Below are 25,590 nucleotides of genomic sequence, written 5' to 3'. Positions count from 1 at the left end.
GTCTGGCAGCCACTGCATTTGTGAAGCGTGTACTTCAAGGTGGAATGAATTGGCCTCGCTCACTTTGATAAGGCAGCTTTAGATCTTAACAGGAATGGATTTATTGAGCGAGCAGAATGTTCCATATTGATGGTCACTTGCACTCTTCGGCCGGATTTCTCAGCATACGCCGGAGAGACGTGGCCATCAAGGCAACATTTAATAAAGACGAGGAAATGGCAGCCTTACCAGAGCTGTCAAATGACACTAACATGTGCTCAACTATCACGTCATCTTTCTGTAAACATGAAGTACATGGAGTTAGGAGAGTGAGAGTGTATTCGCATTTGTTTGTTTGATTAAACGTTGACGGATTCGAATGAAAGTCCTTGCGCAGCGTATGTGTTGCCTTTTCCAGTAGAATGTTATTAATAATTCATCATATCCAACGTACTAGTATGATGAACAGAGAATCTAAATGATATCTCACCTTTCTTTATTGATTTTTTCCTCCCTTTCAGATTGCGTCTAGGTCACAGAAATTGCAGAGGGAGGGGGAAAAACCTTCAAAAGCAGAGGTGCTCATGTGGGTGTCAGGAGCTTGCGGAATTTCCCCAATACATTTTCCCTATTTCACATCACATCTGTAACCGTCCCTATTTATAATAGTAGGCAAAAGGTCTTAAAAGACCCAAAACACCTACTTTAATGATAGTCTCTGCAGTACCGTGCAAAAAACACATACGGTTCCCAAGCATCTCTGTGAGTCTTGTGTAGATACGAAGGTCATCGTTTTGACAGTGCTGTGTATTTCTCTGAAGATAAGATGGCTTTTGATGGGATCTGTCTTAAGTTCTTTAGTGTGCTCCTTCCTGTTTTTATGAGAGAGGCACTGAGATGGCAGCAGAGCAGATGAAGGAGAGAGATGGAGTCCTTTATCTCACAGTGGGTTCAAGTAAATCCCCCTTCTGTTATGTGCAGTGTTTCTCAGGAAGAGGAGCACCGATAACAAAGATGGAGCTGTAAAATGCTGTAGAGCACCATTGTCAGCTGTGCTCATGGTGTGAGAAGAAGCAGAGAGGGCCACACTTGAAGATGAGATTTATGTATGATAGAACATGTGGGTGGTCTTTGCAGGAGGACAAATAAGCTAGTGCAGTAAAAACAGCTTTGCCACTGTTGTAAAGCATAGATAAATACAGCAGTTTACCCAAAAATAAAAATTCTGTCATCATTTACTTACCCTCAGGTTGTTGAAAAGTAGTACGAATGTCTTTGTTTTCTTGAAGACAAAAGTAAACATTTTGAAGAATGTGAGAAACCAAACAGTTCTGGGTCACTATTCAAATCACTACAATTGTAGATTTTTCTCACTATGGAAGTCAATAGTGTCCCATAATTGTTTGGTTTCAAGCATTCTTCCTAATATATTTTTGTGTTTGAGAGAACAACCTAAATTATACAGGTTTGGAACATCTTGACGATGTGTAAATTATGACAGAATGTTCATTTTTGAGGGAACTATGCCTTTAAATGGACAACATTGTAACTCTTCTTACATGGTTTGTAGACCATTTTGGCCAAGTTCTTAAAGGGATACTTGACCCAATAATGGAAATTCTGTCATGAATTTCTCACCTTCGAGTAGTTGCAAGCCTGTTTTCATTTCTTTGTTGTGAATGCAAAGATATTTAGAAGAATGTTAGCAACTGAGATTTCTGGGGTAGTCAAAAATGGTAGTCAATGGTGCAGAAATCTCAGTTGCTAACATTCATCCAAGTAGATTTCTTTGTTTTCAACAGAGCAAAGAAATTCATTCCGACTGGGAACAACTTTAGGATGAGTAATTCATGACCAGAATTAATTTTGTTTGGGTGGAATATCCCTTTAAGAGCTGGAAGACTCATTTGGACCAGCATCAAATGAACCACCAGCTTCCAAAAAAAGCTTGACCGCCTCACACTGGTATGACCTGTTTTTGTTTTTCCAGTAGGACTGTAGCGTATTGATCAAACAAAGAGGGACCAAAACTCTCCCCCTGTACAACAAAAGCAAACAGTAGAGACGTAAATGCCAGGCCTGCAAAAAATGCCATTGCTGGTCTCTCAATGGAATAGTAGTGGAAGCGGGTCAGATAGCATCGGTCCAAATAGCTTCAGCTAATTACGGGTGCTCCACTTGGATTTGGTTGACTTTATCTTTGCACTGGTGCTTGGCTTCTGGACACTTAATCTCCATCTTTTTCAACTTCCAGGAAGAATACAGCTGGGGCAGCTTGGCATAATGCTACCATCAAAGAAAGTTGATGAGATTATTTCACAAAAATGTAGGAGCAGTGTTTGTTCTCTTTTAGTTGAATTTGCATGTAAACATGGTCAAATGTGTTAAATGGACCTAAGCAAACGATGGCTGCAGAATGCATCGTTTTCTCCTAACAGACATTCCCTGAAGTTCACAAGATCAGCTCTTAAAGGGCCAGCACAAGCCCGATGTACACACCACCTTGTTTTTTTACCCCAACATAGGATTGTCTTTCCTTTCTAGTGGAAGAACAGATTTTTTTACAACATTTTTCTGCATGTTTATGTGTTTTGATTCAGACTCTGACTCTCCTCTATAAGAGATTCTATCAGGAGCTGGTCTCATGAGTCTAGAGTTGTTAGTTTTAGAATCACTCTCTAATTAAAAAGGTTTAGCGGAATCCGCTGTTCACTGGCTCTCTTAATGAAGGAGTAAATGGTGCCAAGAACAAAATGAACCTCTGCTGAGCTTTCGGTTACTTTATATTTATGTGTGTGTGAATGGGAGTGCTAAAACTATAGAAAAGGTTCGGCATGGGTTTGAGAATGAAGAATGATGAATCAAATGAAGAATCAGATCATAGTTCGCACAAAAATTCTGTCATCATTTAGTTACCATTATGTCAATCAAAACCTGAACATGACTTTTGAACATGTGTATACACAATTTAACGTTCAAAAACGCTGTATTTTCAACACACCGTGTATGTTTGTTTCTCCTCTAAGCTCCCCCTCTCTGAAACACACAGATTTTACAAAGTTCACCACTCTTTTTAAAAAGCGAGGTGTGCTATGATTGGCCAGTTAACCAGTGCGTAGTGATTGGTCGAATACTGCAAGCGTGTTACTGAAATGTAACGCCTCTTGCCATATTTGGAACAACATGTTCTAAAGCAATTGTATTGATAGGTGCGCCCACCTAACTTGCGTATACATTTGGGCGGGAATATGACCCCTTTAAGATTTTCACCCGGTTGATTTAGCTGGTATAGGTTACGTCTAAGGAGTCACCCCAGCTGTATATAGTCACCATCATCTCAAGGTTGGCTCCTGACTTGGCCTTGTAACCACCCTAGCAATGCCCTTGCAACCTCCCTCTACGCCCTGAAATGTGGCAGCATCATTAATATTTTCTGGTTACAGTTTACAGGTGATAAATTGCTAGTACCCTCAGCATTTTAGGAATACCTAAACATTGTGATACACTATTCAAGATATAAATAGATTTTGCATTGTTGTTGCGTGCAGTTGGTTTTTTGGTTAACATATACTGACTTAAATCACAGATGAAGTGGTGCATCTTAACATGACTGTAGCATCCTTAAGCAAACTATTTGCTCGGTGTGTCACCGTGCGTAATATGATGCTTACAGTTTGGCCAGCGGTTGACTTTGCACAGGTCTATTCGAGTATATTGATTTTATGGGGTTGGTATGCATGTGAGGAATGGAATTATATAAAAAATACTGTAGTATTGCACGATCAAATCCATAAAATATCTGATTACGAGCACTTCATTTTCTTTACTATTAGGACAGAAAGATAAATGTTTTACTCCCTCTTGTATTATTCCCCTTGTCTGCCTCAAGGCACTGAAGATGAAGAACAAAGCAGCGCGTTCTGGTTAGCAGTGCACCGAACATTCTCTATGCCACACACAGCCATTGAATCGTTCCAGTGACAAATTGAAAATACTAGGCACAATTTAACAATGTAGGAGTTTTGGTCATACCTGCTAGTGGTAAGGGAATTGAACAGGTACCTGGTATAAATATTTGTATATAAATCAAATTTACTTTGCATTATTTTATCATCATGTATTTTGGTTTCCCCATTACAAACAAATTTAGCTGTTTTTGTTGACCATAACAAGTCATGAGGGATAAGCAAGCATGCGCATGCAATGCCAATGCAGTGTTTTCAGCTAACTTCAAATGTGGTTTAAGTGCTCGCCTCATGAAACATTTTGGTCCGTATAATTTACCTAAATTTAGTGCTGGACACTTCTGTTCCATTTCCAAATATATATTTATTTGCTCACCAAAGTCCTTTTTTACTTGCTTTTGGTGCATTATGAGTAAGGGTGGGCAGTATAACTAAAAACGTAGTTTAACATTATTTATGCTCACTGTAGATCATAATATAGAACTGATACAATGGATGTATATCTGCCGTCTGAGGAGATTGATGGAAGTTCCCCCCAACATCAAAAGCAATGCAGCCATATGAGTAGATGTCTGTCATTATGGAGTAACGGCTTTAAAAACAGAGCAGCTGGAATCGGCCACCATAAGGATGCTGACAGCCCATCATCAGGTCATTACACTCCATCTAAACCCCCCCTCCCAGTGTCTGGTGGTCTTTGCCCTTAGCGGTGTCTTTATTTATTAATAGAATTTATCTTTCCTGGTCTGTCACAATGCTTTAAATTAATTGGCGGCTGATTTAACACAAGGGACCCTTGTGTATTTAAACTAGTGTAATTACAAGTGCGTCTCCGTTTTAAACTTGATGTCATGAAAATGGACATTTAACAGCATGTAAGACTTTCCCTTTTTTTACTTGCCTGTGTTTGCAGAATCATTTAACATTCATTCTTTTTTTGTTCGTATATTAGGGCTATATGACATTTTTTTAAAACCCTCGATGTACAACACCTTGCGAAATAATGCAGTATGCGATACAATGATGATTTGTAAAATGAATTTAAATTCTATTAAAATATATTTAAAAACTGACAAATAAAACAAAATGTTTTAATCAAAAGAAATCATCCCTGCAACTTCTGAAAGTGAACAACGTTATTTTACTGTTTAAGTACATTGAGTTAAAACAAATCGGGCAGTATTATTGCAAACCATTACGATAAGCAATATTTCAATTCAATACACCGACCGGCCAAAAAATTTTTTAACTAAGCAAATTTGTTAAGAGCCTCCCGTTGGATTTGAGGTCTAGGTTCAGAAACGTTATGTGCCACAGAATGAGGTCAGCTGACTACCTGAATATACTGAATGATCAGGTTATTCCATCAATGGTTCCTTTCATCCCTGATGGAACGGGCATATTCCAAGATGCCATGCTAGGATTCGTCAGGCTCAAATTGTGAAAGAGTGACATTTTCACATGGATTGGCCACCACAGAGTCCAGACCTTAACCCCATTAAGCATATTTGGGATGTGCTGGAGGAGACTTTGCGCAGCAGTCAGACTTTCGAAGAAAAAGTAAAGCAAACCCTGTACAGGAAAAAAATTGACATTCTGGACATTGAGAAAATGGACACTGCAGAAGCTCATCGAAACGATGCCACAGCGAATGTGTGCCGTAATCAAAGCTAAAGGCGGTCCAATGAAATATTAAAGTGTGGGACTCTTTTTGGACAGTCAGTGTATTAAGTAGCCCTTCAGTATATTTAGGAAGTCAATGCATGTTCCTTTTTGATTCAACTCTCTTTGTTCTGTTCAGTGTGTCACCTGGCGTAAAATAAAAGACGAGGCTTTTGAGTTTTTTGTTCTTCTTGACTGTGTTCTTGTCTCAAGCTTAATTCAGAAGCGAGCTGGCAAGCTTTGATGATTGAAGGAGATTGAGTTTCATTCAGCTTGGTTAATTACTCTGTCCAACAGAGGTGAGAGGGCCAGCGTGCGCTCAAGGTTTACTGCAGGGTGGAAATTACCTGTGTGCTCTGGGGATTCTCTATCTGTTAGAGACAGCTCGCCAACTCTCAACATCAGATTCGTATCATCTCATTTTCATTCATTTGGTGCTTGAAGGCTTTTCTACTGCACGTGGATTTACCCTCCCTTCCCCCTTCAGGGCTGAGCATTTCCTCGTTTGGGGGTCTTCTGTCTGCATGTGTTTGGCATATGGTCTTACCTTCAGATTCATCATTGATCGCTGTGTAGAGTGGAAAACCCACCCTAGAGCTGTTGTGCTTCCCACCTAGACAGCGCTAAGACAACTGTTATGGTCAGAATTGTACAACATGACAGACTGGTTTCATGTTTTTCAACACTACGTTCTAAAATTGTACTAAAGTGCATCCATTCCTAAACAGAACAGACGGACATGTTTGAGGTTTTGAGGGGTAGCGTTTTGAAATCACTTAAAATAATAAAGTGTTAGAGGGGTCATTTGACACGGCTAAAATGAACATAATCGTTTGTTTTTGATGTAATAATCAGTATCGGTAGATAAAAAAGCTAATTTTAATAGCTAACGGCGATTAGTTTAAAAACGGCCAATGATCAGGGTCGATAAATCAAAAGAGGATAGGAAAATGCAGTGAATTTGTTCTCTGTATATATTGTTCAATAGTCATTATATTAACTAATAACATTCAGAAAGTTAAGAAATATTACATCATCAGCCAATATCACTCTAAATAATATGTATCGGAGGAGAAACTTAGTATCTTGTGCAAAATATTCGTTGATACGGGGTTGACACCTTGTAGCTTGTGTTTACTGCTTAACCATCTGCTGTGATGACTGAGAAATGGCCCTATAAAAACTGCAGTTTGACAAAAGTGACCCACTGATATTCTTCTTATTTAGGCCTGTATCTCTTCTTGAGTTTTAATGCAGCATTTTGTATCATAAAGCGATAGCAAATCTATGTTGTTGTTTCAGTAAGAGGATCGCAGCAAAAACGTGTCATTGTTTTTATCCAATAGGCTTATCCGAGTCAGTGTTAATTCCACTAAATATCTCATAATTCTGCTAAGTGTAGTAGCAGGGGGACAGAATTGGCTCGAGACCGGTGCTCAGGATTGTTTAGGTCTTGGAAAAGCTCCACTGGCAGGAGAAGGAAAGGCAAGCTCGAGCCGTTTCGTGCCAGTTGAGCGTGTGCCAAACTAATAAAGAAGGCATGGAGGCCTACCAATCAGCCGGTGCACCTTGGATGCTTAGGAGTTCAAGCGCTATCAGAACATCCAGACCACGGCATGGGGGGCTTTCGTCGGGCAGGGGTCCTGAGTGAGAGAACCGCCATTGTTCCCAGTAGCTGGTGTGAAAGATGAAGGGCAGTGAGTGTTGAGGACAATGGGTCGTCATTACCGGTTATTCCTTTCTGATGTGGTGACAGTGACCTTTAAAAATGGCTGTCGTATCCGCCCGCATTATTACGACAGTCTATCTTTCCAAGATTTGAGAAGAGGTCAGTATTTAAATAGACCTATAAGCCCAAACAATAAAATGACCCGTTTAAATGGGTCAGTAAATCCTTTGGATAGTTGATAGAAGGCTTTGCTGGCCCTGTGCTCAATATTCAGCATAACTGGGTGTGCGTTGAAAATGTTTTCATCAAAAAAATTTTTTTTACATTTATTAATGTATTATTAATGATAAATATCACCAATGCTTAAAGGCTTTTTTGTAATCATTTACTGATCCTTACGTCTTTTTTCTGCTGTACACAGAAGTGTTTGTAACCAACTACCATGGCACCCTTTGACTTGCACAAAACCATTGAGACATTTCTCAAAATATATTTTTGGTGTTCCACAAATGCTTAAGTGGGCTTAGTACCCCCATAAAGATAAATAATGATGTTCAGTGAGATTATCAGCTTTCTGATATACTCATGGAAACGGCATATTTTTTCTCTAAATTTGAGCCTGTCGTGCTTTTTAATTTAATAAGCGATCTAATATAAAATGAGTCTCAGTTTCGGCGTTCAGTGTGAGATTAGAAAGCTTTAGTTGAAGGGTATTTATTAGGTGGGTTTGAGATGTCTCGTCTCCACAGGAAAGCCAGAACCAAAGTTAAGCACGTGCTCTCCTCTCTCATAATCACATCAGTGATCATTTCAAACTGTTTTCAGAGAGACGGCAGAGAGGAGACATGATGCAGGAGGATAAAGGCAAACTAGAGGTGGACAGACATAAAAGCAAGACGCATTTCCAGTCGGACTAATGAGCCTAGAAACCCATAAAGAAGTGGGATTGAGTCTAAGAAAAGAGGAGGCTGTTCTATATATTGAAATAAAGTCTTTTCTTCTGACAGACTGTTTTCCAAAGCCCAAATTATTTTCCTTCTCCATGTATTTATTTAGCTAAAGGTCAGACGGCACAGAACACCCTCCTGCTCAATAACCTAACGCCACGGGGCATTTTCCCCAATGCAGATAAACTCGAACAAGGTAGTCTTCTGACACCGAGTGTATACAGATGTCATTTCTAGATGTAACAGCGGTGATTTATGATGAAACTGAGATTTTAGCTTGTTTTTCTTCTGCGTGGTGCAACAAAATGAGCAATTGCAGTTTAGTTCAAAGACTGCTTTGTATTATTTTAATGTGCTGTTCTAATTTGTGATTTTGTTATGATTGTATGATTTAGTTGGATCCTCATTAAGAGTCTGGACGGAAAGCAGTCATAGCTGTATAAGATCATTGATTGAGAGCCATGTGGCCTCCTGCTGTGGAGGTCATGAATATGAAAACTTGGATTCTACATTGATGCAGAATTGTGGCAAACCAGGGACTGTTGCTACAGTGAAGAAAGCTTATGAAGCAGTGAATGGGTTTTCCTGTTGTTATCTCTTTGGTTATTAAATTCTTCTCACAGCGGTGAAGGGTTGGATGTTACATTGATAGTAAAGCGAGAGTAAATTAATTCTGTGGTGTGAATTTGTTCATTATAGTTGTACTCTGTTAATAAAGAGATATTGAACTCATCTGGGATTTGATCGCTGGACCTTTGCCATTAAGGAATTGTAATTAAATTGTAGAAATTTAGTTTCACTAACATAATATCCCTTTTATGTTTGTCATGTCTATGACTATTAAGGTCTGTTCACTCCATGAACGATAACTATTCCAATGAACGTTAACTTTACGGTCATTCTAAACTGGCCACTTTCCATTGCATGAGCCCTTTAAATTTGAAAGGGGTGTGATTTGCTGTCAAATTTTTATTTGTGTTATCATTATGTGATTATTATTTTTATGGTGTGACGGCACTATTTTCTTATATTTTAGATTTCTTTACATGTATATTGTTATTGTTAATGGTGTGAACCAGCTTTTATGAAATGTTAATATAAATGTATCTGCATATTTATAATTGTGTATGTATATTACACACATGACACATTTTTTAATTCTAATCTATTTGTTTTTCCAGAAAAGCACTTTGCACTTTCCTGAAGTGATTTCCATAAAAATATTCTACAGGCACTTGTAGTGGATATTTGCACAGATTTTGAAGAGCTTTATAACTATCTGTACCATCTGCCCTCAGCTGCTTGACAGACACCGTACAGAGGTTAATGTATCTGAATGAGGTTCAATGCAAACTTTTTTTTCTGGTATCAGCTTGGCTTCAGGCGTTGCTTCTGACTAGAGTTCTGAATTTGATGGACTCTTTGGATATAGAATAAAATGGATTCCTCAAGACCTGGGACCTAAGTAACGACTCTTACTTATCAAGGAGACAAGCTCATTTCCTCTCTCCTTCTCTGTGCTCTGGAGAACAGGATTTGAAGTCAATTCTTGAGCTTAAACCAGAATAGATTAGACTTCTGCTTGAAAAATTCCTCCTGACACTGGCACAGTAGTACAGGGGTAGGATCATTTGGATTTGTCTGCATATTTAACCTGGGAAATTTCTATTTATTCACTGCACTTTCAGTAATATAACACAATTTTATTTATTAGCCATATTGTATCTGGGCTTAGGTGTTAAATTACTTGCAATATTCTCACTTCTGTCCTTGAGCCGAGTTAGTGAAGGTTGTTCTGTTCGTTCCCCCCTTTTCATTATTCTTCATTCATGTAACAAAATTCTTGTTGAAATCCAATATTGCTCTGACCTGCTTAGTATTTAAAATGGTTATTTCACAACCAAAGAGATTTCACAACCAGAATTTCAAGAGACTCTAAAGAGATTGTGTAATTGGTCTCTGCTGCTGTTTTTCTCTTTGTTTTGAGCCAATTAAATTATTAATAAGATGGCAACTTAAGGTTGAGTATATCTGTGAAGTATAGAGAAACCTAGAATCTGCCCACTTATCATTACATGTCCTGTCAATATTTGCATTTTTGTGGGAATTGCATGTACTCATACATTTAAGTAAGCTAGATTTGATGACAGAAATTATGTCATTTAGAAATTATAATAGCCAATATCTAATTTGATTTGATTAGAAGGGTTTTGTCTGAAATATCCAATTTTTTTGTTTCTATTGTTGACTTTTATTTATAAAATAGATAATTATTTTAACAAACAACTTTTGGACTATTTCTATTTTCTAAATATCTCTATTCAGTGCACATGGCTCATGTGGTGGGTGTTTTATTATCAGATTTTTTTTTATTTTTGATCTCAAAATTGTCTTATGAAGTTAGTTATGGAAATGGTTCTATACATTAGAACTTTCTAAATAAAGAATTACACTAGCCTATATGAATAATGAAGATAAATTTCTATTATGCAATTTGTATATTATTAAAGTTTTTTTGTCTGCAATTTTTGCTAGTGGCAATTAAAATGTATTAAAAACAGTGAATGAATTGAAAAGAGGTTAGTGACCCCTTTTATTGTATCAAACATAATTTCTCCAAAAAACATTTTATATTTGCCAATAGACTGCCGCGGAAGAAATCAGAGACATAATCTTTTTTCTGATTTGAAAAAAATACTATTTATGGTTTGTGTTTAGGTCAAATTTTTATTCTGTGAACCACTAAAAATATTTCCCCAAATTTCAAATAAAAATAATTAGAGAACATTGTTAAATATCATAGAAATATTGTTTCTATTTGCATTTATTTGTCGAAATTGACAACTGGAGAAACAGGTCAAAATAAGTGAACCTTAAACACTGCAAAGAAAACAAGTTGATATTCACCTTTAAGCAATACAACAGTAACATTTGCACATGTTTTATAATTCAAAATTAAAATATATATATATATATTTAACATATATCATTATCACAGTTTTCTTTGGCTTGACATAGAGACAGTTTTTCACATTGCTGTTGGATGACTTTGTCACTCCTGAGGTTTGATTTTTTTTTAAATCCAACTAACATTGGACTGAAATAGCCACAATACATCTAGAAATGCTAATTCGCGAAGACAATTTCTAATGGTCCCTCAATCTTTTCCACGGCTTTATATTGTGCATCCCTAAACGTATAAACTTCTGTAGCTAGTCTATTCCTAAAAGGTCCCTTGATACTTTCCATACTGAATTTTCAACCACACCAAGAACTGCCAATGCAAACTATTTTACAGTATTCAGCCTGCCTCTTGAAGCCAACGATCAGTTCTGACCGCTGAGTCTTCTCATATGTATAGCCTGAGGTGGCAGCACACAACATTTTACTCCAGTGTATCTGTACGGTTAAGCGCTTGGCTTGTCTCTAGTGTGATTCATATACTGTATGTGTAGCAGAGCTTTAAAAGGTTAATGACCCATGAAAAGTTCTGTAAAGGAGAAGGCTGAGCGTGGCTTCAGTGTCTGCTCTGCTATGGGACCAGATAACACTAGCAGCAGATGGTTGTCAGTTTTGGCTGATGGTAAAGTGGGAGCTGGCGAGTGTGTAGTGCATCTCTCTTCAATACGAGATCCAAACAGCCGCAAAGAAGCTGATGATTAAGCATGCAGTTCATCTGGGCTGGAGGTGCAAGTCCCTCGGTCGAGGACACGCGTCACCATCTGTGAAGAATTCTGAAGTCTCTGCGCTGCTCAGAATCTTCACATCTGTGTAGCAGAGGCGCATTCTCAAATAATTGAAAGAAGAAAAGTAAAACAATGCAAATGTTGTGAGGTTTAAGATGCTAGAGTGACCAGCGTGAGGTTTTGTGTATTCACTCTGTGTTTGTTCGCCGACCTTGTGTTAAATGCTGTATGCTGATGGACTATGACGTGCTAAAGAAGTCTGCGAACAAAGTGAGCATCTATTTTACAGGAATGAATCTAATCCAGATGTGTTTGTGCTGGAACTGGTGTTGCCTCACATCAGTCTTAAGGAAACTATTTGAGGAAAGTCAAACGTTTGCCAGAGTTCAATTATCTTATATAGCGGTAAAACAGCCCAGCCAACAAAAGCCGCTGTTGTGAGGCTCTCAGCGCTGTTTTTGTGGAAGTTGTCCAGCGAGTCAGAATAAGTGCTTAGTTCCAGTAGACCTCTCTGAGTGGACAGAAGGTCGACCGCAATTACTGCCCACAGCCCCATGACACTTCCTATCTGACCAACACCCCAAACTCCATTACAAGAGACTTTTAAGACTGAGTGGTGGGGGAAATGTGCCCCCATTATGTAAATGGACGACAGTGAGGCTTGTGGTTGCTAATAGATGTATTAATATGCATTCATGTGTTTATTTTGGTGATAATAAACCACAGTATTTCAAGGGGAGGAGAAGTTAATCCCTGTCAACACTTAGGATGGTAACAGGAACTATAGTTTTTAAAATCGTTGTAAATTGAAGAGAATGTCCACACCCAAATATAACAATAAATATGCAAAGAAATGATATTAATGACGTCACCTTTTCCAGCTGAGGATGATATTTTTTTATAAAGGGTGTTTAATTTATAAACTATATATATTGCCTGTTGGTTTATACACTTATGTAGTTAATAGCATAGTTATAATGTAGATCGTATTAAATTCACCTAAACTGCATAGATTTTTGAGTTGTCTAATAAAGATGCTGTGTGTATTTTTTGTGAGGTTCTATTGAAAGAAATGCAATATAGTATACATAATTATGTCTGCAGAGGTGAATAAAGACCTTGCATAATGAAGCGTTATGTTTTTATTACCTTAAAATAAGCTTTTTTTATCCACATACGCCGCTGTTCTCCTAACATGGAATGCCATGTTGTTTCTACATTCGCTCTAAATGGACAATGGGCGTTTCTTAAATACATTATCGCCTTCGGCAAAAAAATAAAAACGTAACAACATCTAAGTGCTGTGTTAGCCTCCGTTGTGCTTCGCAAGGGAGGGTTGGAGCGAGCCGTTGATTGCAATTCACATCCTCACAGCTAGATGCCGCTATATTTTTCCCGCTGCTGTAACATTAAAAAAGTTTCACCAGCCCTTTTATTTTTCTTTGTGTCTTGAAAGCATACCATCCCCATTGAAGTGAAGGGATACGCAGTGTTCTCTGTATCAGTGTGACCTCATTATCAGTGAGACCAGACATTAACCCTTGAGTTCAAACATCAGAACGATGGATTATAGGCCTGCTCTCAGCAGCTCTTTGTGGACCTGCCATAAACGGAAGACGCCTGTCAGAAGAAGCTCACTCTCAGTTGTTCTCTGCATTCGAGTAATCATTCAGTGCCATATAAAAAAAAGGCTCATTATTCATATCGTATCCAAGAAGTACTGAAGTTATTTATTTAAACAATGTCTCCATGACTCTAGAGGCCGAGATTTGAATTATTTATGAGGACAAATGCAAAGTAATTGCAGTTACTTTGGCTTTCGCATTAGACCTGTCGGCTTGAACCCCCATTTCCTTCCAATGAGCAATAAAACAAAAAATATTCAAATGAGCTTTGATGTCCAGAGGCTCTGTTTGTAAATCTACATCTGTAATTAAAATGATTTATAATGCTCATCACAATCCTCTCTTGCACTTTAACGTTGGGTTAAATTCTTTGCGACATTCGTAATAAAGTTTTGCTTTGAATGGATGTGTTTGGCTCTCATATGAAAGAAAATCATCCACATGGGCTTCATTTCAATTTTATAAAGCAGTGATGCAAAAACCTTCTTTTATTAAATTCTTGTCCTTTCAACCTCGGGTTCATACCTAATGTCAGCCCGTCCTGCCGAGAATGAATCCAGTGCCGGTTTTAACCTCTTTTTCTTTCTCTGTAGGGTCGGCAGTAAGAAATTTCAGCCCGTTCTGGTTCTCCACTGAGCCGTCGGACACGCTAGCCGTGCGGGGCGCGCCAGCTCTACTCAACTGCTCAGTCCAAGGTGAGACCTCTGCCAAGATCGAGTGGAGGAAAGATGGCTCTTTTCTCAACCTGGCGTCGGATGAGCGCAGGCAGATCTTGGCTGATGGCTCTCTCCTCATAACCTCCGTGGTTCATTCCAAACACAATAAACCCGATGAGGGGGTTTACCAGTGTGTGGCCACTATAGACACCCTGGGCACCATCATTAGCCATACTGCCAGACTCAGTGTAGCGGGTAAGACTCTCGCCGCTTCGTACACACAGTGTGGATCGTGTTATTTCTTTTCTTTTTACAGGAAAATAACCACTTGACTTTGTTTGTCAACCACAGAAAGCAAAGGAAGTGTTTGGACATAAAAAACAAGTAGAACAGAATATTAATTATATTGAATATATACATTTTTCAAATGTGATCCGAGTCTCTAAATACTAGTTGGGACTGCTGTATAATGCATTTCCCATCATGCTACTCGTTCTTTTAACTCAAGCATTAGCATGTGTGTGAGGACAGAATAAAGAGAGCTGTTTGTCTGTTCTGTATCTGTCCTTCAGTGTTATTGGCTGCAGGCGAGTTCAGAGGCAGTCGGGGCGTCCTGTCCTGTTCTGACTGACAGTGCTATTGTTGTAAATGCTCTGAGAGCAGGTTTGTTTGGCAGTACAGGGGTTGCTATATTAGGCCCTTTGAGTCGAAATGAAAGTGACCTTGTTTGATTTGCAGGAGGCAAGCAGCAGGGTTTATGAGGTTGTTTGAGTTGGGACTTACCCCGGAATTCAATTTGCCGTCGGAGGCGAGAAAGGAATGCAATTAAGTTACATCAAGCCATTGCAGTCTGAGTTTTGACTGTTACCTCATTGAAATCTCTCTGAAGGGCTCCCACACCGAGGTTATCTCTGAATAGTCCGAGGCAGTGAAGGAGCACATATTGGTTTCCCCGTGGAGGTCTGTTTTGAGCGAGCTTATTATTTTTCAAAAACTGTGGGAAATGTTTATTAGGCTTTTGGTGAGGTTCTTCAGCTGTGCAAGATTGGACCAACGCATGAGGGTTTTCTGTCAAACGACGATGGTACATTATTTGAATGCCCAGTACAGGTCCCATAGGAACGAAACGCATGTTTCTTTTGTATTTCAATTGTTTCTCCTAAGCCACACTGGAAATAGAAGTCCCATTTCTTTTGAGACAGTGACTCAAAATTTGCTCCGATTTGCCAAAAGTATCAAAATCTGACTGAAAAATTTGTCCACAAATTCTTGCACATTCTTTATTTTATAGCAGTACGCAGTATACTTACTGTATGTCATTCATTGTCTTGTTTTCCATCGTCAGATATTTCAGAAGGAACACTTGATACATAGTTGATATAAAAAAATGAAAAATATTGAAAGTCTCCGGAGAAGTTCTTGTGTTGGTTTGGGAATTTGGCTGTTCTGATCTGATCTGATTTTACCACTCACATCATGACTTGACCTCTGACTTCTGTTTTTGAGTAAAAGGACATTAAACCAAAAGAGAAAATTCTGTCTTCATTTACTCACCCTCAAGTTGTTCCAAATCTGTATGAATTAGTTTTCTCTGATGAACACAGAGATGGATATTTGGAAGGATGATTGTAACCAAACAGTTCTTGGCAACCATTGACTAACATAGAAGGAACAATTGCTTTGTCAATTTCTCGTTCTGTTGAACTAAAGATAATATATTTTGAAGAATGTCGGAAAGCAAACAGTTGGGGCACTTTTGACTACCATTTTCCTTTTTCCCACTATGTTAATCAATGGTGGCCACAACATTTTGGTTTACAAGCATATTTATCTTTCTCTGTGTTCATCTCAACAAGGAAATTTATACAGATTTTGAACAACTAGAGGGTGAGTAAATGATGACAGAATTTTCATTTTTGGGTGAACTGTCTTTTTAACATACTCATGGAAGTCCACCATCTTGCACTCACAATAGATGTCTATATAGCAACCGGTGTATGATTTTGTGGTACAAGTTCAGTTTGTAATAATGAATGAAATACACATACAGAAATCCAAAAAATGAAATCGAGTTAATCGAAAAGATTTACTGTGTAGGTGCGCAAGAGTAAATTGGTTTTAAATTTGTTCGGGGACATATTTATGTGGCAAAAGTGTCTATGAAATGTGCATCCCCAATCAGATAACACTCCGATCAATGCGTGAGGTGACCTTGTGTAAATAGACCAATTTTCCCTCAGTATATACCTTTAATCGCTGCTTCTTTCATGTTTCATTCAATACAATATCCTGGAAAGGGAGGTTGTTTTGTTTCAGTAGCACAAATGGTGTTTTTGCTCCCATTTTTCTGTGCTTTCAGACAGAAATCCGTCTGCTGCGACCGACAGGCGTGTAATGCAAAGGTTAATTGTTGCGTCTTTGCTGTGGGCCATTACAGTGCCATTTCGCCTGAAAAAAAAGTGCGGACGCCACAACCTGCGACATCAGAATTGCAATAGCACGCCGGCTAATGCGAGAGCAATCTTTGTGATGGAGGGAATAAAAGCGTGACCCTCCCTCCATCAGCCCTGTTTTCTTTAACGGCCCCTTTCCCTGTTCTCTCTAACCTCACACAGAAACAAAACCCCTTCACTATCTAAACGCACTACCGAAGCGGAGGCCGTCACGTACGCGAGTGTGCGAGGGGATTAGTCAAGGCCTTGGCTTGGTTGAGGCTATTTGTATTCGGGGAGCGTGAGGCGGCAGGGCAGAGAGCAAGACGCGGGTAATGGGAATTGTCTAGCCCTTGCCGCCTCATAGCGTGCAGATACTTTGAGTCCAACCTCTGGGGGTGGGCTGCAGGTGGGCTGTCGAGCAAGCTGCCAAGGAGAACACCCCAAATGAATGGCTTTGTTTGCATGCTTCTCCATCACAAGGTACTCTGAAGGTGCTCTACTACAATTCAGTTCTGCAATTGAACTACTTGTGTCTCTCAGAATGAGAAGAGAATTTCCTCGGGCCAGAGAATTGGTTATGTGGAATTGCCACAGTGTAGGTAGGCAGCGTGCTCTGGTATTTTACTTGCTGATTTGAGGACCACAGAGATGTTTTCTTTTTCATTTAACCGTACCCTGCTACAACAAAAGCGCTTTGTATTTTGATGGTCTTAGTAGGGGTCGTGCCTCACCACCTGATAAATGTCTCTCTTAAAGTGATAGGTCACCTAAAAGTGACACTGTGTCATTTCTTATCTCTTATGACCATTCTTTCGTCTTCAGAAGACAAAAGAAGATATTTTGAAAACACTGGTTACCCATTGACTTCCATTGTGTGGACACAAAACCGCTGAGACATTTCTCAAATTATCTTCTTTTGTGTTCCAGAGAAGAAAGAATCATATATATGTTTTGAATGACAGGGTGAAAAAATGATGGCACTAAATCACGAGCACACAACACATCGCATTATTCCTGCGTAATTGCTGATACACTATAAGTTTGTTCTGTTTTCATAATGCATGCATGCGCCGATTGCCAACAAAACACAGAGATATGAGTTTGACTTACCACGTGCGGTTCATGGCCGGCATCTTTTAGCGCTGGGACTGTTGCATCTATCGGTTTCAAACGATCTGCAAATCCAGAGTTATATTTACCGTTTATATAACATCCATCACTGAAATTCTGTGAACAAACAAACACACACCTCAAATTCTCTCACTATCGCAAGAGGAACGAGCTGCAGCTGCAGGGCCACAGCGCAGCCAATCTTGACGCAGAGCAGCCAATCTTGACTTGTGGGCGGGCTATTTCTTTCGCCTTGCCGTAGCCGTGCTTTTCTGGGAGAATTGCCCAATAAAACAGATGTTATGTAACTGTTTTCATGTTTGAAAAACACTTTCCGAAACTTATAAGAACCGTGGGGGGGGGGGTGTATCGAGCACAGAAATACTAAGCATCACGTCCAACTAGTTTTTTGACAAGTTGACCATAATAAGCATGAGAAGCAAGCCAGTTTAATATTGTTAAGAAGTCAGAATGCATGAAACCATGTTAAATCACCCCTTTTAAATCCTTCCCTGTTTAAATCCTTCCCTAAATCCTAAAATGACCCAGCATGCTAAAAGTTTTAAATTCTTATACATATTTAATACAGAAAAGCACAAAATAAAATCTGTGCTGTATCTCATCAATCTTCCGTCCACTCATATATCAAAAATGTTTGTCTTACAGAATGCCAAAGCTTGACAGCTGAGTGACAGATATCATATCTCTAAATGTTGATGGATATATAGAACATCTCCAGCAGTTGAGGACCCTTTATTTGCTGGTTTATGACGCTCTGCCTTCACGGGGCATGTTTTGTGTCATAAACACTGATCCGGGGTCAGGATGTGACACCAATCCAGGCTCTTTATCTAACCCGCCTGAATAACCTCAGCTCAGCCGCATGCGTCCCTGTCTTCCTGTGACCTCCTCTTGTGCGGGGTCGTGTCATTCCCTGAGCTGTCTTCTGCTCTCTCAATCAATCAGTATTTCATTTCACACATCAGCCCTCTGTACAATCTCACCCAGAACCGGCTGGCGCCCGGCAATGAAATTCATACGCAACACAGCTATGAATTTCAAACATACTGGAAGCATTCAGACAAATGTTGTGCTTGCCGAATAGCAAGCAATTGCTTTTTATATATTTTTGCAGGGTTTTTCATTTTTAAATCTTCAAAACAACAGACGACTGTATGAGGTTATAAATCCAGTATTCTAAATGTGAAATATCGCTGTCCTTTTGAAACCTTGTATCTCCATATTTCATGATGATTATTTTCTGTCATAAATCTTTATCATTAATCATCGTCACTTGACACCGGATTTTGTAAATATCTAATATCTAAAAAGTGCTTACCAACGCTGATAACACAGTATTTAATCATTATTTAAAAGGTACCGTGTTTTTTCCATTCCCTAAACAACTGCAAATTTGGACATCTGAGATTTCGGAAGAACAGCGAGGATGTAAAGCAGCATACTAAATTAAATGGCATGGTACTTTTTTCATTTGTAGAGAGAGGTCAGGTATAGTTTGGAAAGACTGAAGCAGATTTAACATGTGTTTCCCATGAGAGCGTCACAATGCAATATGCCAGTCTCATGTTAGACAGGATGTCTTTGGATGTCGTTGCTATCCCCGTTGTTAGTTAAAACGGCTTGAAATGAATTGTGGCGTGTGATAAAATCTCACGCTCTGAAATTCATTGTGTGCTCATTTGAGTTTAAAACGCTTTATCAGCACTGTGTTGAATTATATCTCTGCCGTCCACACATTGAGAACGTCTCTACCGGCTGTACGTGTGTGTGCTTGTGTATTTATTGTGTATGTCATTTAGAGGGTATTTTGATAAAATGGATGGGTGTGTCCTAGGACGTGTTCTAAATGGAGTTTAGGGGCTTAAGTTTAATACCTGCATTGAAGTCAGGGATATAGATGTCGCTAATGAGTAATGAGCACAAAACTTTCCCATTCTGGAGGAGTGGGGAACACAAAACCGTACTTGTTTCATTGTACATTTTGGCACAGGGTTGCAGTGATGTCAGCGTGGATTGTAAGCGTTTATGGCTGTCTTTGGATCGGCTCTCTGACTGCATTTGTGGCTTTTAGCTGTGTTGTCTGTGCAGGGAATTTTGAGCTTAATGCTTGTCTCTGTTTTGGAGACGCTAGCAACATTTGTCTCGGTTGCTGTATTCTGCCTCCCGTACATTTACAAAGAGGATTAGACTAGTTAGACTAGACTAGAACATTTTAATTGCATCTGTTTTAAAGATCTGTTCAGGTTTTTAGCAAAGGCATTGCATGTGTTTTGCTCTGAAATGCATGTTAACTGGATCGAGAAGTTTGGACAAGAATATGAATAATGTCGTTTTTGACCTAAAGAAGTAATATTTATGACACCATTATTGTTTAGTGGTTACGAAAGCATGAATGTTTTTTACATTCATGTAAGATATTAGGAGCTGTACATACCTGACTGGAAAACTGCCCGACTATGTTGCCAAGATGCCCGCTGACTGAACCAGGAGTGATGGTTCTTCTTGTATAATGCTTAAGACCATAAAATTATAATTTGTTAATGTGCTGGAATCTGGGAACAGGTCAATAATATTTAGCACAGCAACCAGAGCGCACATGCCAACTTTCATACTATTTTAAGGACTGGTTTTATCATCTCTGGGAGGACAAAGATTGCGCCAACGTTCTGACAGATGTCTACTGCACTGTAATGTTAAAGGAAGTCTTGGTGCAGCATGTCTGAAAGCAGGAGGTCTGCAAGACACTTTCATTTTGAAGAAAATATTTTGTAGAGGAGATACAAAAATAAGATAACCTTACTTTTTAAAGTTGACGGCATTCAAGAAGTACCGTAATAATTGTTGTTTTATAAGGTAAATAGAGACCATTACTGGAAAGAACATTACTGGCTAGTTTTATCTAATCTTTAGCTGAGCTGGTTTTCAAGGGGTTTTGACCACTTTTTTAAAATTGACACCCTAGTCTTAGCTGATGAGACTGGAAATCCTGTTGTCCCACCAAATAAAACCAGATGAAAAGCTTTAGGTTTTAGCTATTTTCAGCAAGGAAGACAATGTAAAGTCATAGTTCATCCAAAAATGAAAATTCGGTCATCAATAACTCACCCTTAAGTCATTTCAACCTCTATGACAGGGGTCTTCAACTACTTTTCTTTGAGGGCCAGATTCCAAAAGTATAAATACTGTAGGATGCGGGCCATTTTTTTTACCATATCCTTATTTCTTCTGTTATTTTGTATTTCTGTTATTTATTGCATTTTGTTGAATTTATACGTTATTTATAGGTCATATATGAAGACATGCACACAAATATTGTATCCGGTATTTGCGTCTTTTTATGATATTTAATTTCAAATGAATATTGTCTTTTTGATTTGATATTCCTTGTAGCATTAGTTTGCTAAATAAAATTGCTGTTTATTTATTCACCACCATTCCATCCAAGGGGTGGCATTGTTTTTTCTAGACGATAGCCTATTTATGAAGATATTTGGTTAGTCAAAAACGCAAATACATTCAACACAAAAGCAATCCCTGCCCCTTGACGTTAAAATGACGTATAATTTAAACAAATCAATTGATGTGTGCAAAACACTGAACGCTATCATCGCATCTTCTGGTGTATTTCAATCACATTCATGTGCCCCACGCACTTAGAAGGGCAGATCCTTTGTAGTGGGAGTTTTTAAAGAATATGGACGGAAGAAGCTGTTTTTTTATAAATTTGGCCGTTTAAATCATACATAATGAATGCAGTAATAAAAACAACGCAGTTTTCCCCTTATCTGAAAAAACAGTTAATGTGGTGCACCCTTCCTGTAGATACTTTAAAGGGCAGAAGACACGTTTTGGAACGCAACCTATCGCATGCGCAAACCGACTACCTGTGGTCGTGGACTGCCATTATGACATTGTAAATATATACGTTTTCTGGACCGACCGATCAAATCGCGTTATAATACGTCAATCGTTATGAGCGTTGGGAAATACTTTCGTGATGAATGTAGAAGCGTTTGGGACTTTCAAAGATGTGGTGTCTCAGGACGTTTATGCATTTCTTAAAGCACAACGTTCTTAAAGTCTCTCTACCTATTTGAAATGTTAAGGCGGGCCAGGTAAAGATGATTGGCGGGCCACATTTGTCCCGCGGGCCGCTAGTTGACTAGGTCTGCTCTATGACATCAGCAGAACGCAAAAGAAGATATTTTCAAAAATGTTGTTAACTGGCCCCTGTTGACTTCCATAAAATATAAGTGAAGGGTGCTAGTCAGGTTCTGTTAACAACTTTCTAAAAAATAGCTTTATTCGTGTTCTGTGGAAGAAAGAAAGTCCTTTAGGTTTGAAATGACAAGAGGGTGATTAAACGATGATATCATTTTCAAATGTGGGTGAACTTTAAGTGCAAATGAGGTATTTTTATAACTCATTTAACAGCTACGATTGTTTTCAAAGAGTTAATCAAATCTAGCTCAGGGTTCTTATTTACTTAATTTCCAGCTGTGAACCAACATTCTTTGTTAAAAAGACCAGTGTAGGGTAGGCCAGCATGATGTTCATGCTAGTACAGGCTGGTTTTCGCCCAGTCTATATATGGTTGACCAGAATCTCACAGTGGAAGTAAAACACAACCAGTATTGTTTGCTTTAAGCTATGCTGGTCTTCCAAGATGCCTGAACGTTGAGATACATTAGCAGACGTAACGCTTCACAAGTTATAGCCTGATTAGCTCGAAAAATTCCCCCCTGAGAATCTGCATGCTTTATCTAGCATTTGCTTGGTAAACTATCCGATTCTCTCCTCTTTAGTGGCTTTATCATGGGGATTCATTTATCACTCATCGCTTAACACCTTTAGCCGAGGCTCTCCAGACAGGAATCAATCTACGGAAATAAGAGAATCTGCATAACAAAGCAAACTTGATTTATTATTTGAAGTCCCTGAACACATTGGAATGCATTGTTCAGTGTTCTGGAGGTTGAGATAGGATAGTAGATGGCACGTCTTAACTAGAGCAGGGCCCTTTAGGTCTTTTACCTCAGCGCTGTAGTGTCATTATACCGACGGTCTCTCATCTAAAAATTGCCGCTTACAAATCCGGATTGCTCCGGTCGCACTTGTACTCTGGGGAAATCTCTACAGTGCGACTCTGATTGAGATGGACACAAGCCACATCATGCATCGCTGTCCTCAACCGGATTGATAGACCTTTGAACCGAATTCATTTTGATGTTCGCAGGGCTTGACGCGTTTGGAGAGAACATTGATAAGCAGTGACAGTCCTCATTGAGCGGCAAGTGATTTCTTTTGTCAATCAGCCTGGAAAGGTAGCTTTCTTTTTCAGGTGTTTTTGATGTTTTTTCTTCGAATTGCGATCTTGGCCAGCAGAGTTATTCCGGTTGGATGAAGGTGGACGTCTTGTTAGTCGACCCAGAAACAGTTCGGGATTTGTCGTGTTCGCAAATTGCTGTTTTGCAGCAGGCTGAGCTGTCACTGTGTATTTTATTGTCTCAAAGGTATTTTTTGGTAATCCTCTTTCTAGTTTGCTGTTTTTGAGGTATGAGTCCAATGAAACTCATTTGATTACAGCAGGGGCCGGTTGCATAAACTGCTTAGACTAGTTTAGAAGTCAGTCATCTCATTTTTTTCTTCAAGGCTGTTCATAACTTTGTAAATCAGTTACATAAAAAGGAGATTGGGCTAATTAAAATATAAAAAGTAATGCTGATTAGTCCTAACAAATGACTAGTCAGTGAAGCTAGTTGTTAAGACGCTGTCTTAACAATGTCTGTATACAGATATCCGCCATCTTAAAAAAACAGTCTTGACAAGTCGATCCACAAACGCTGTGCAAAGTGATGAACTGTGACTTGGAATCTCTTGGAATCTCATCGTTCGTGGATCGACTTGTCGAGACAATGTCTGTATACGCGTAATGTACTGTCTTTATAAAGTATCTTCTTATTAAACTGTTTATACACTTACAAAGTTCTCAATGCTTCGGTTTGCATGTAGGTACCCTCATTATGCTACCGTGTTAGTGTGAGGCTATTTTGAGCCTTATTAGTGGTATTAACTAGCGATTTAATTTTACTTACTCTGTGCCCCATATATTAGCGCTATAAGCTAATCTGTTTTTATAGATAAAACACTTTACATTCGATTTTCATGAAAACGCATCCCAGAGAACGATCTACTCGGTAATGATGTGTTAATTAACCCTAGGTTCATGTTTCCACGGAGTTCTCCTTTAATTTAGCGTCTAAGTTTATGCAACTGGGCCCAGTTTGTAATCTAGTAAACTAATAGCTTAAAAACAAGTTTGCACATGAAAAAAATACTGTAGTATAAAATCGTCTTTTTTGTTTCATTCTGTGACCTTTCAATAATTTTTCTACCAAATTTCAAATAATTTTTTTTTCTGTTTGCATTTATTTGCAGAAAAACAGCTCTGTATTTTTCAGACCTTGATTTCTGCAAAGAAAGTTTATATTACCATGGTTTTCTCACAGTTTTTATGTGTCTTGTCATGCTGTCAGTCTTTCACATTGCTGTTGGATGACTTTGTCACTCCTGAGGTTTGATTTTGTTGAAATTCAACAGACACTAGACAGAATGACCACAATCCATCTAGAAATGCGGAAAATTTGGAACGGTCTCTTCATTTTTTGAGAGTTAATCAATTGTTTGGGTGTGCTGGGTGAATCCAATTTTCAGTAATAGGGTTAAACTTTTTTAAGGGAAAGTCCTTTTCCAAATCTTATGTTGATATTAAATCAGGAATTTTTGTTTGTCTAAGACATTTGTCTGTATGTGGTAAATTCTGGTTTAGTTCACTTGTCAAAGCAGATTCAAGCACCATGGTCAACCATTCAGCACCAAGTTCCATCTGTATGAAACCAGCAGATTCTCAGCTTGTTTCTATCCAGCAGCGTTATTTGCTCAGACTGAATGTCTTTCTTTTCAATTCTTCATTATCAGAGTATTTGGCATATGTTCGTGTTTTTCAGCCTCCGACTTTCACTCTAAGCGTTATTGATTCGTCTTCGCCACCGCCGAAGTCAAAACAATTCGAACCCGGTGCTGTTTAGGAGCCTTTAGCAGGACGCTTTGTATTTGTCACAGCTTTGTCTAGAAAACATCTCGATGCTGGCCGCAGATTCAAAGTGTCACTCAAAACTAATAAAAGACGGAGAGGCAGGCGCTGTTGCCACGATACGCGTCCTTCTCTCAACAGCAGCAGGGGAGTGAACGCTTGCAGGAATCAAGTCAACAGCCGATTCTTACTCTCTATGAAATAAATCCGGTTTCCAAGTTGGACGTGCTTGTTGGGCCCTGCTTGAAACAGGCTCTTAAAATGACTGCTTACTTTAGCTCAAGGTCCTTGTTTCACCAGTGTGCTCTGAACTTTGTGTGCTTGGGCCCTGGGGAGAATGGAGGCTGGCTAACTAACGTCCATCAGTATGTAGTGAACAAATTGTGTCCAGGATTTAGATTTAGCCCCTGGCTACATGCCCACAGACCGCCCACAGTCCATTCACAACCTGATTCTGACTTATTTACATTTTTTTTTAAGTAATTTAGAAGAATGCATATGATTAATGCTTGTGAATGGAGCATTAACAGTTAACTTATAAGACTTGAATGTAGTAATACTATTTACTTCAAAATAGAATGAGCGAGGGTGTGTGACACTTAAAATAACTACAAATTAAAGGTCCAGTGTATGAAATTTAGCACCATCCAGTGGTTGCGCATGTCAACCAACGGCTCACTCCATCTCAACCTTTCGAAACACTACAGTTGCTGACTTAGTCTTGTTAAAAAACAGCTGGTTT

The 25,590-nt window shown here is 38.9% G+C and overlaps 1 protein-coding gene across 8 annotated transcripts in view; it reads left to right on the top strand.

Moving 5' to 3' along the window:
• The window catches only part of neo1a (neogenin 1a), a 124,946-nt gene that overhangs the window by 33,152 nt on the left and 66,204 nt on the right, over positions 1–25,590 (top strand). For all 8 annotated transcript variants that reach the window (XM_056758721.1, XM_056758652.1, XM_056758495.1 and 5 more), the window contains exon 2: positions 14,127–14,444. In XM_056758721.1, the coding sequence (XP_056614699.1) occupies positions 14,127–14,444 (318 nt within the window). The remainder of the gene's footprint in view (positions 1–14,126; positions 14,445–25,590) is intronic.

The sequence above is a fragment of the Triplophysa dalaica genome, chromosome 1 (assembly GCF_015846415.1).
Source record: "Triplophysa dalaica isolate WHDGS20190420 chromosome 1, ASM1584641v1, whole genome shotgun sequence".
NCBI classification, from domain to species: domain Eukaryota; kingdom Metazoa; phylum Chordata; class Actinopteri; order Cypriniformes; family Nemacheilidae; genus Triplophysa; species Triplophysa dalaica.
The sequence above is the reverse complement of the archived record's forward strand: the minus strand, read 5'-3'. Positions and strand labels throughout refer to the sequence as shown.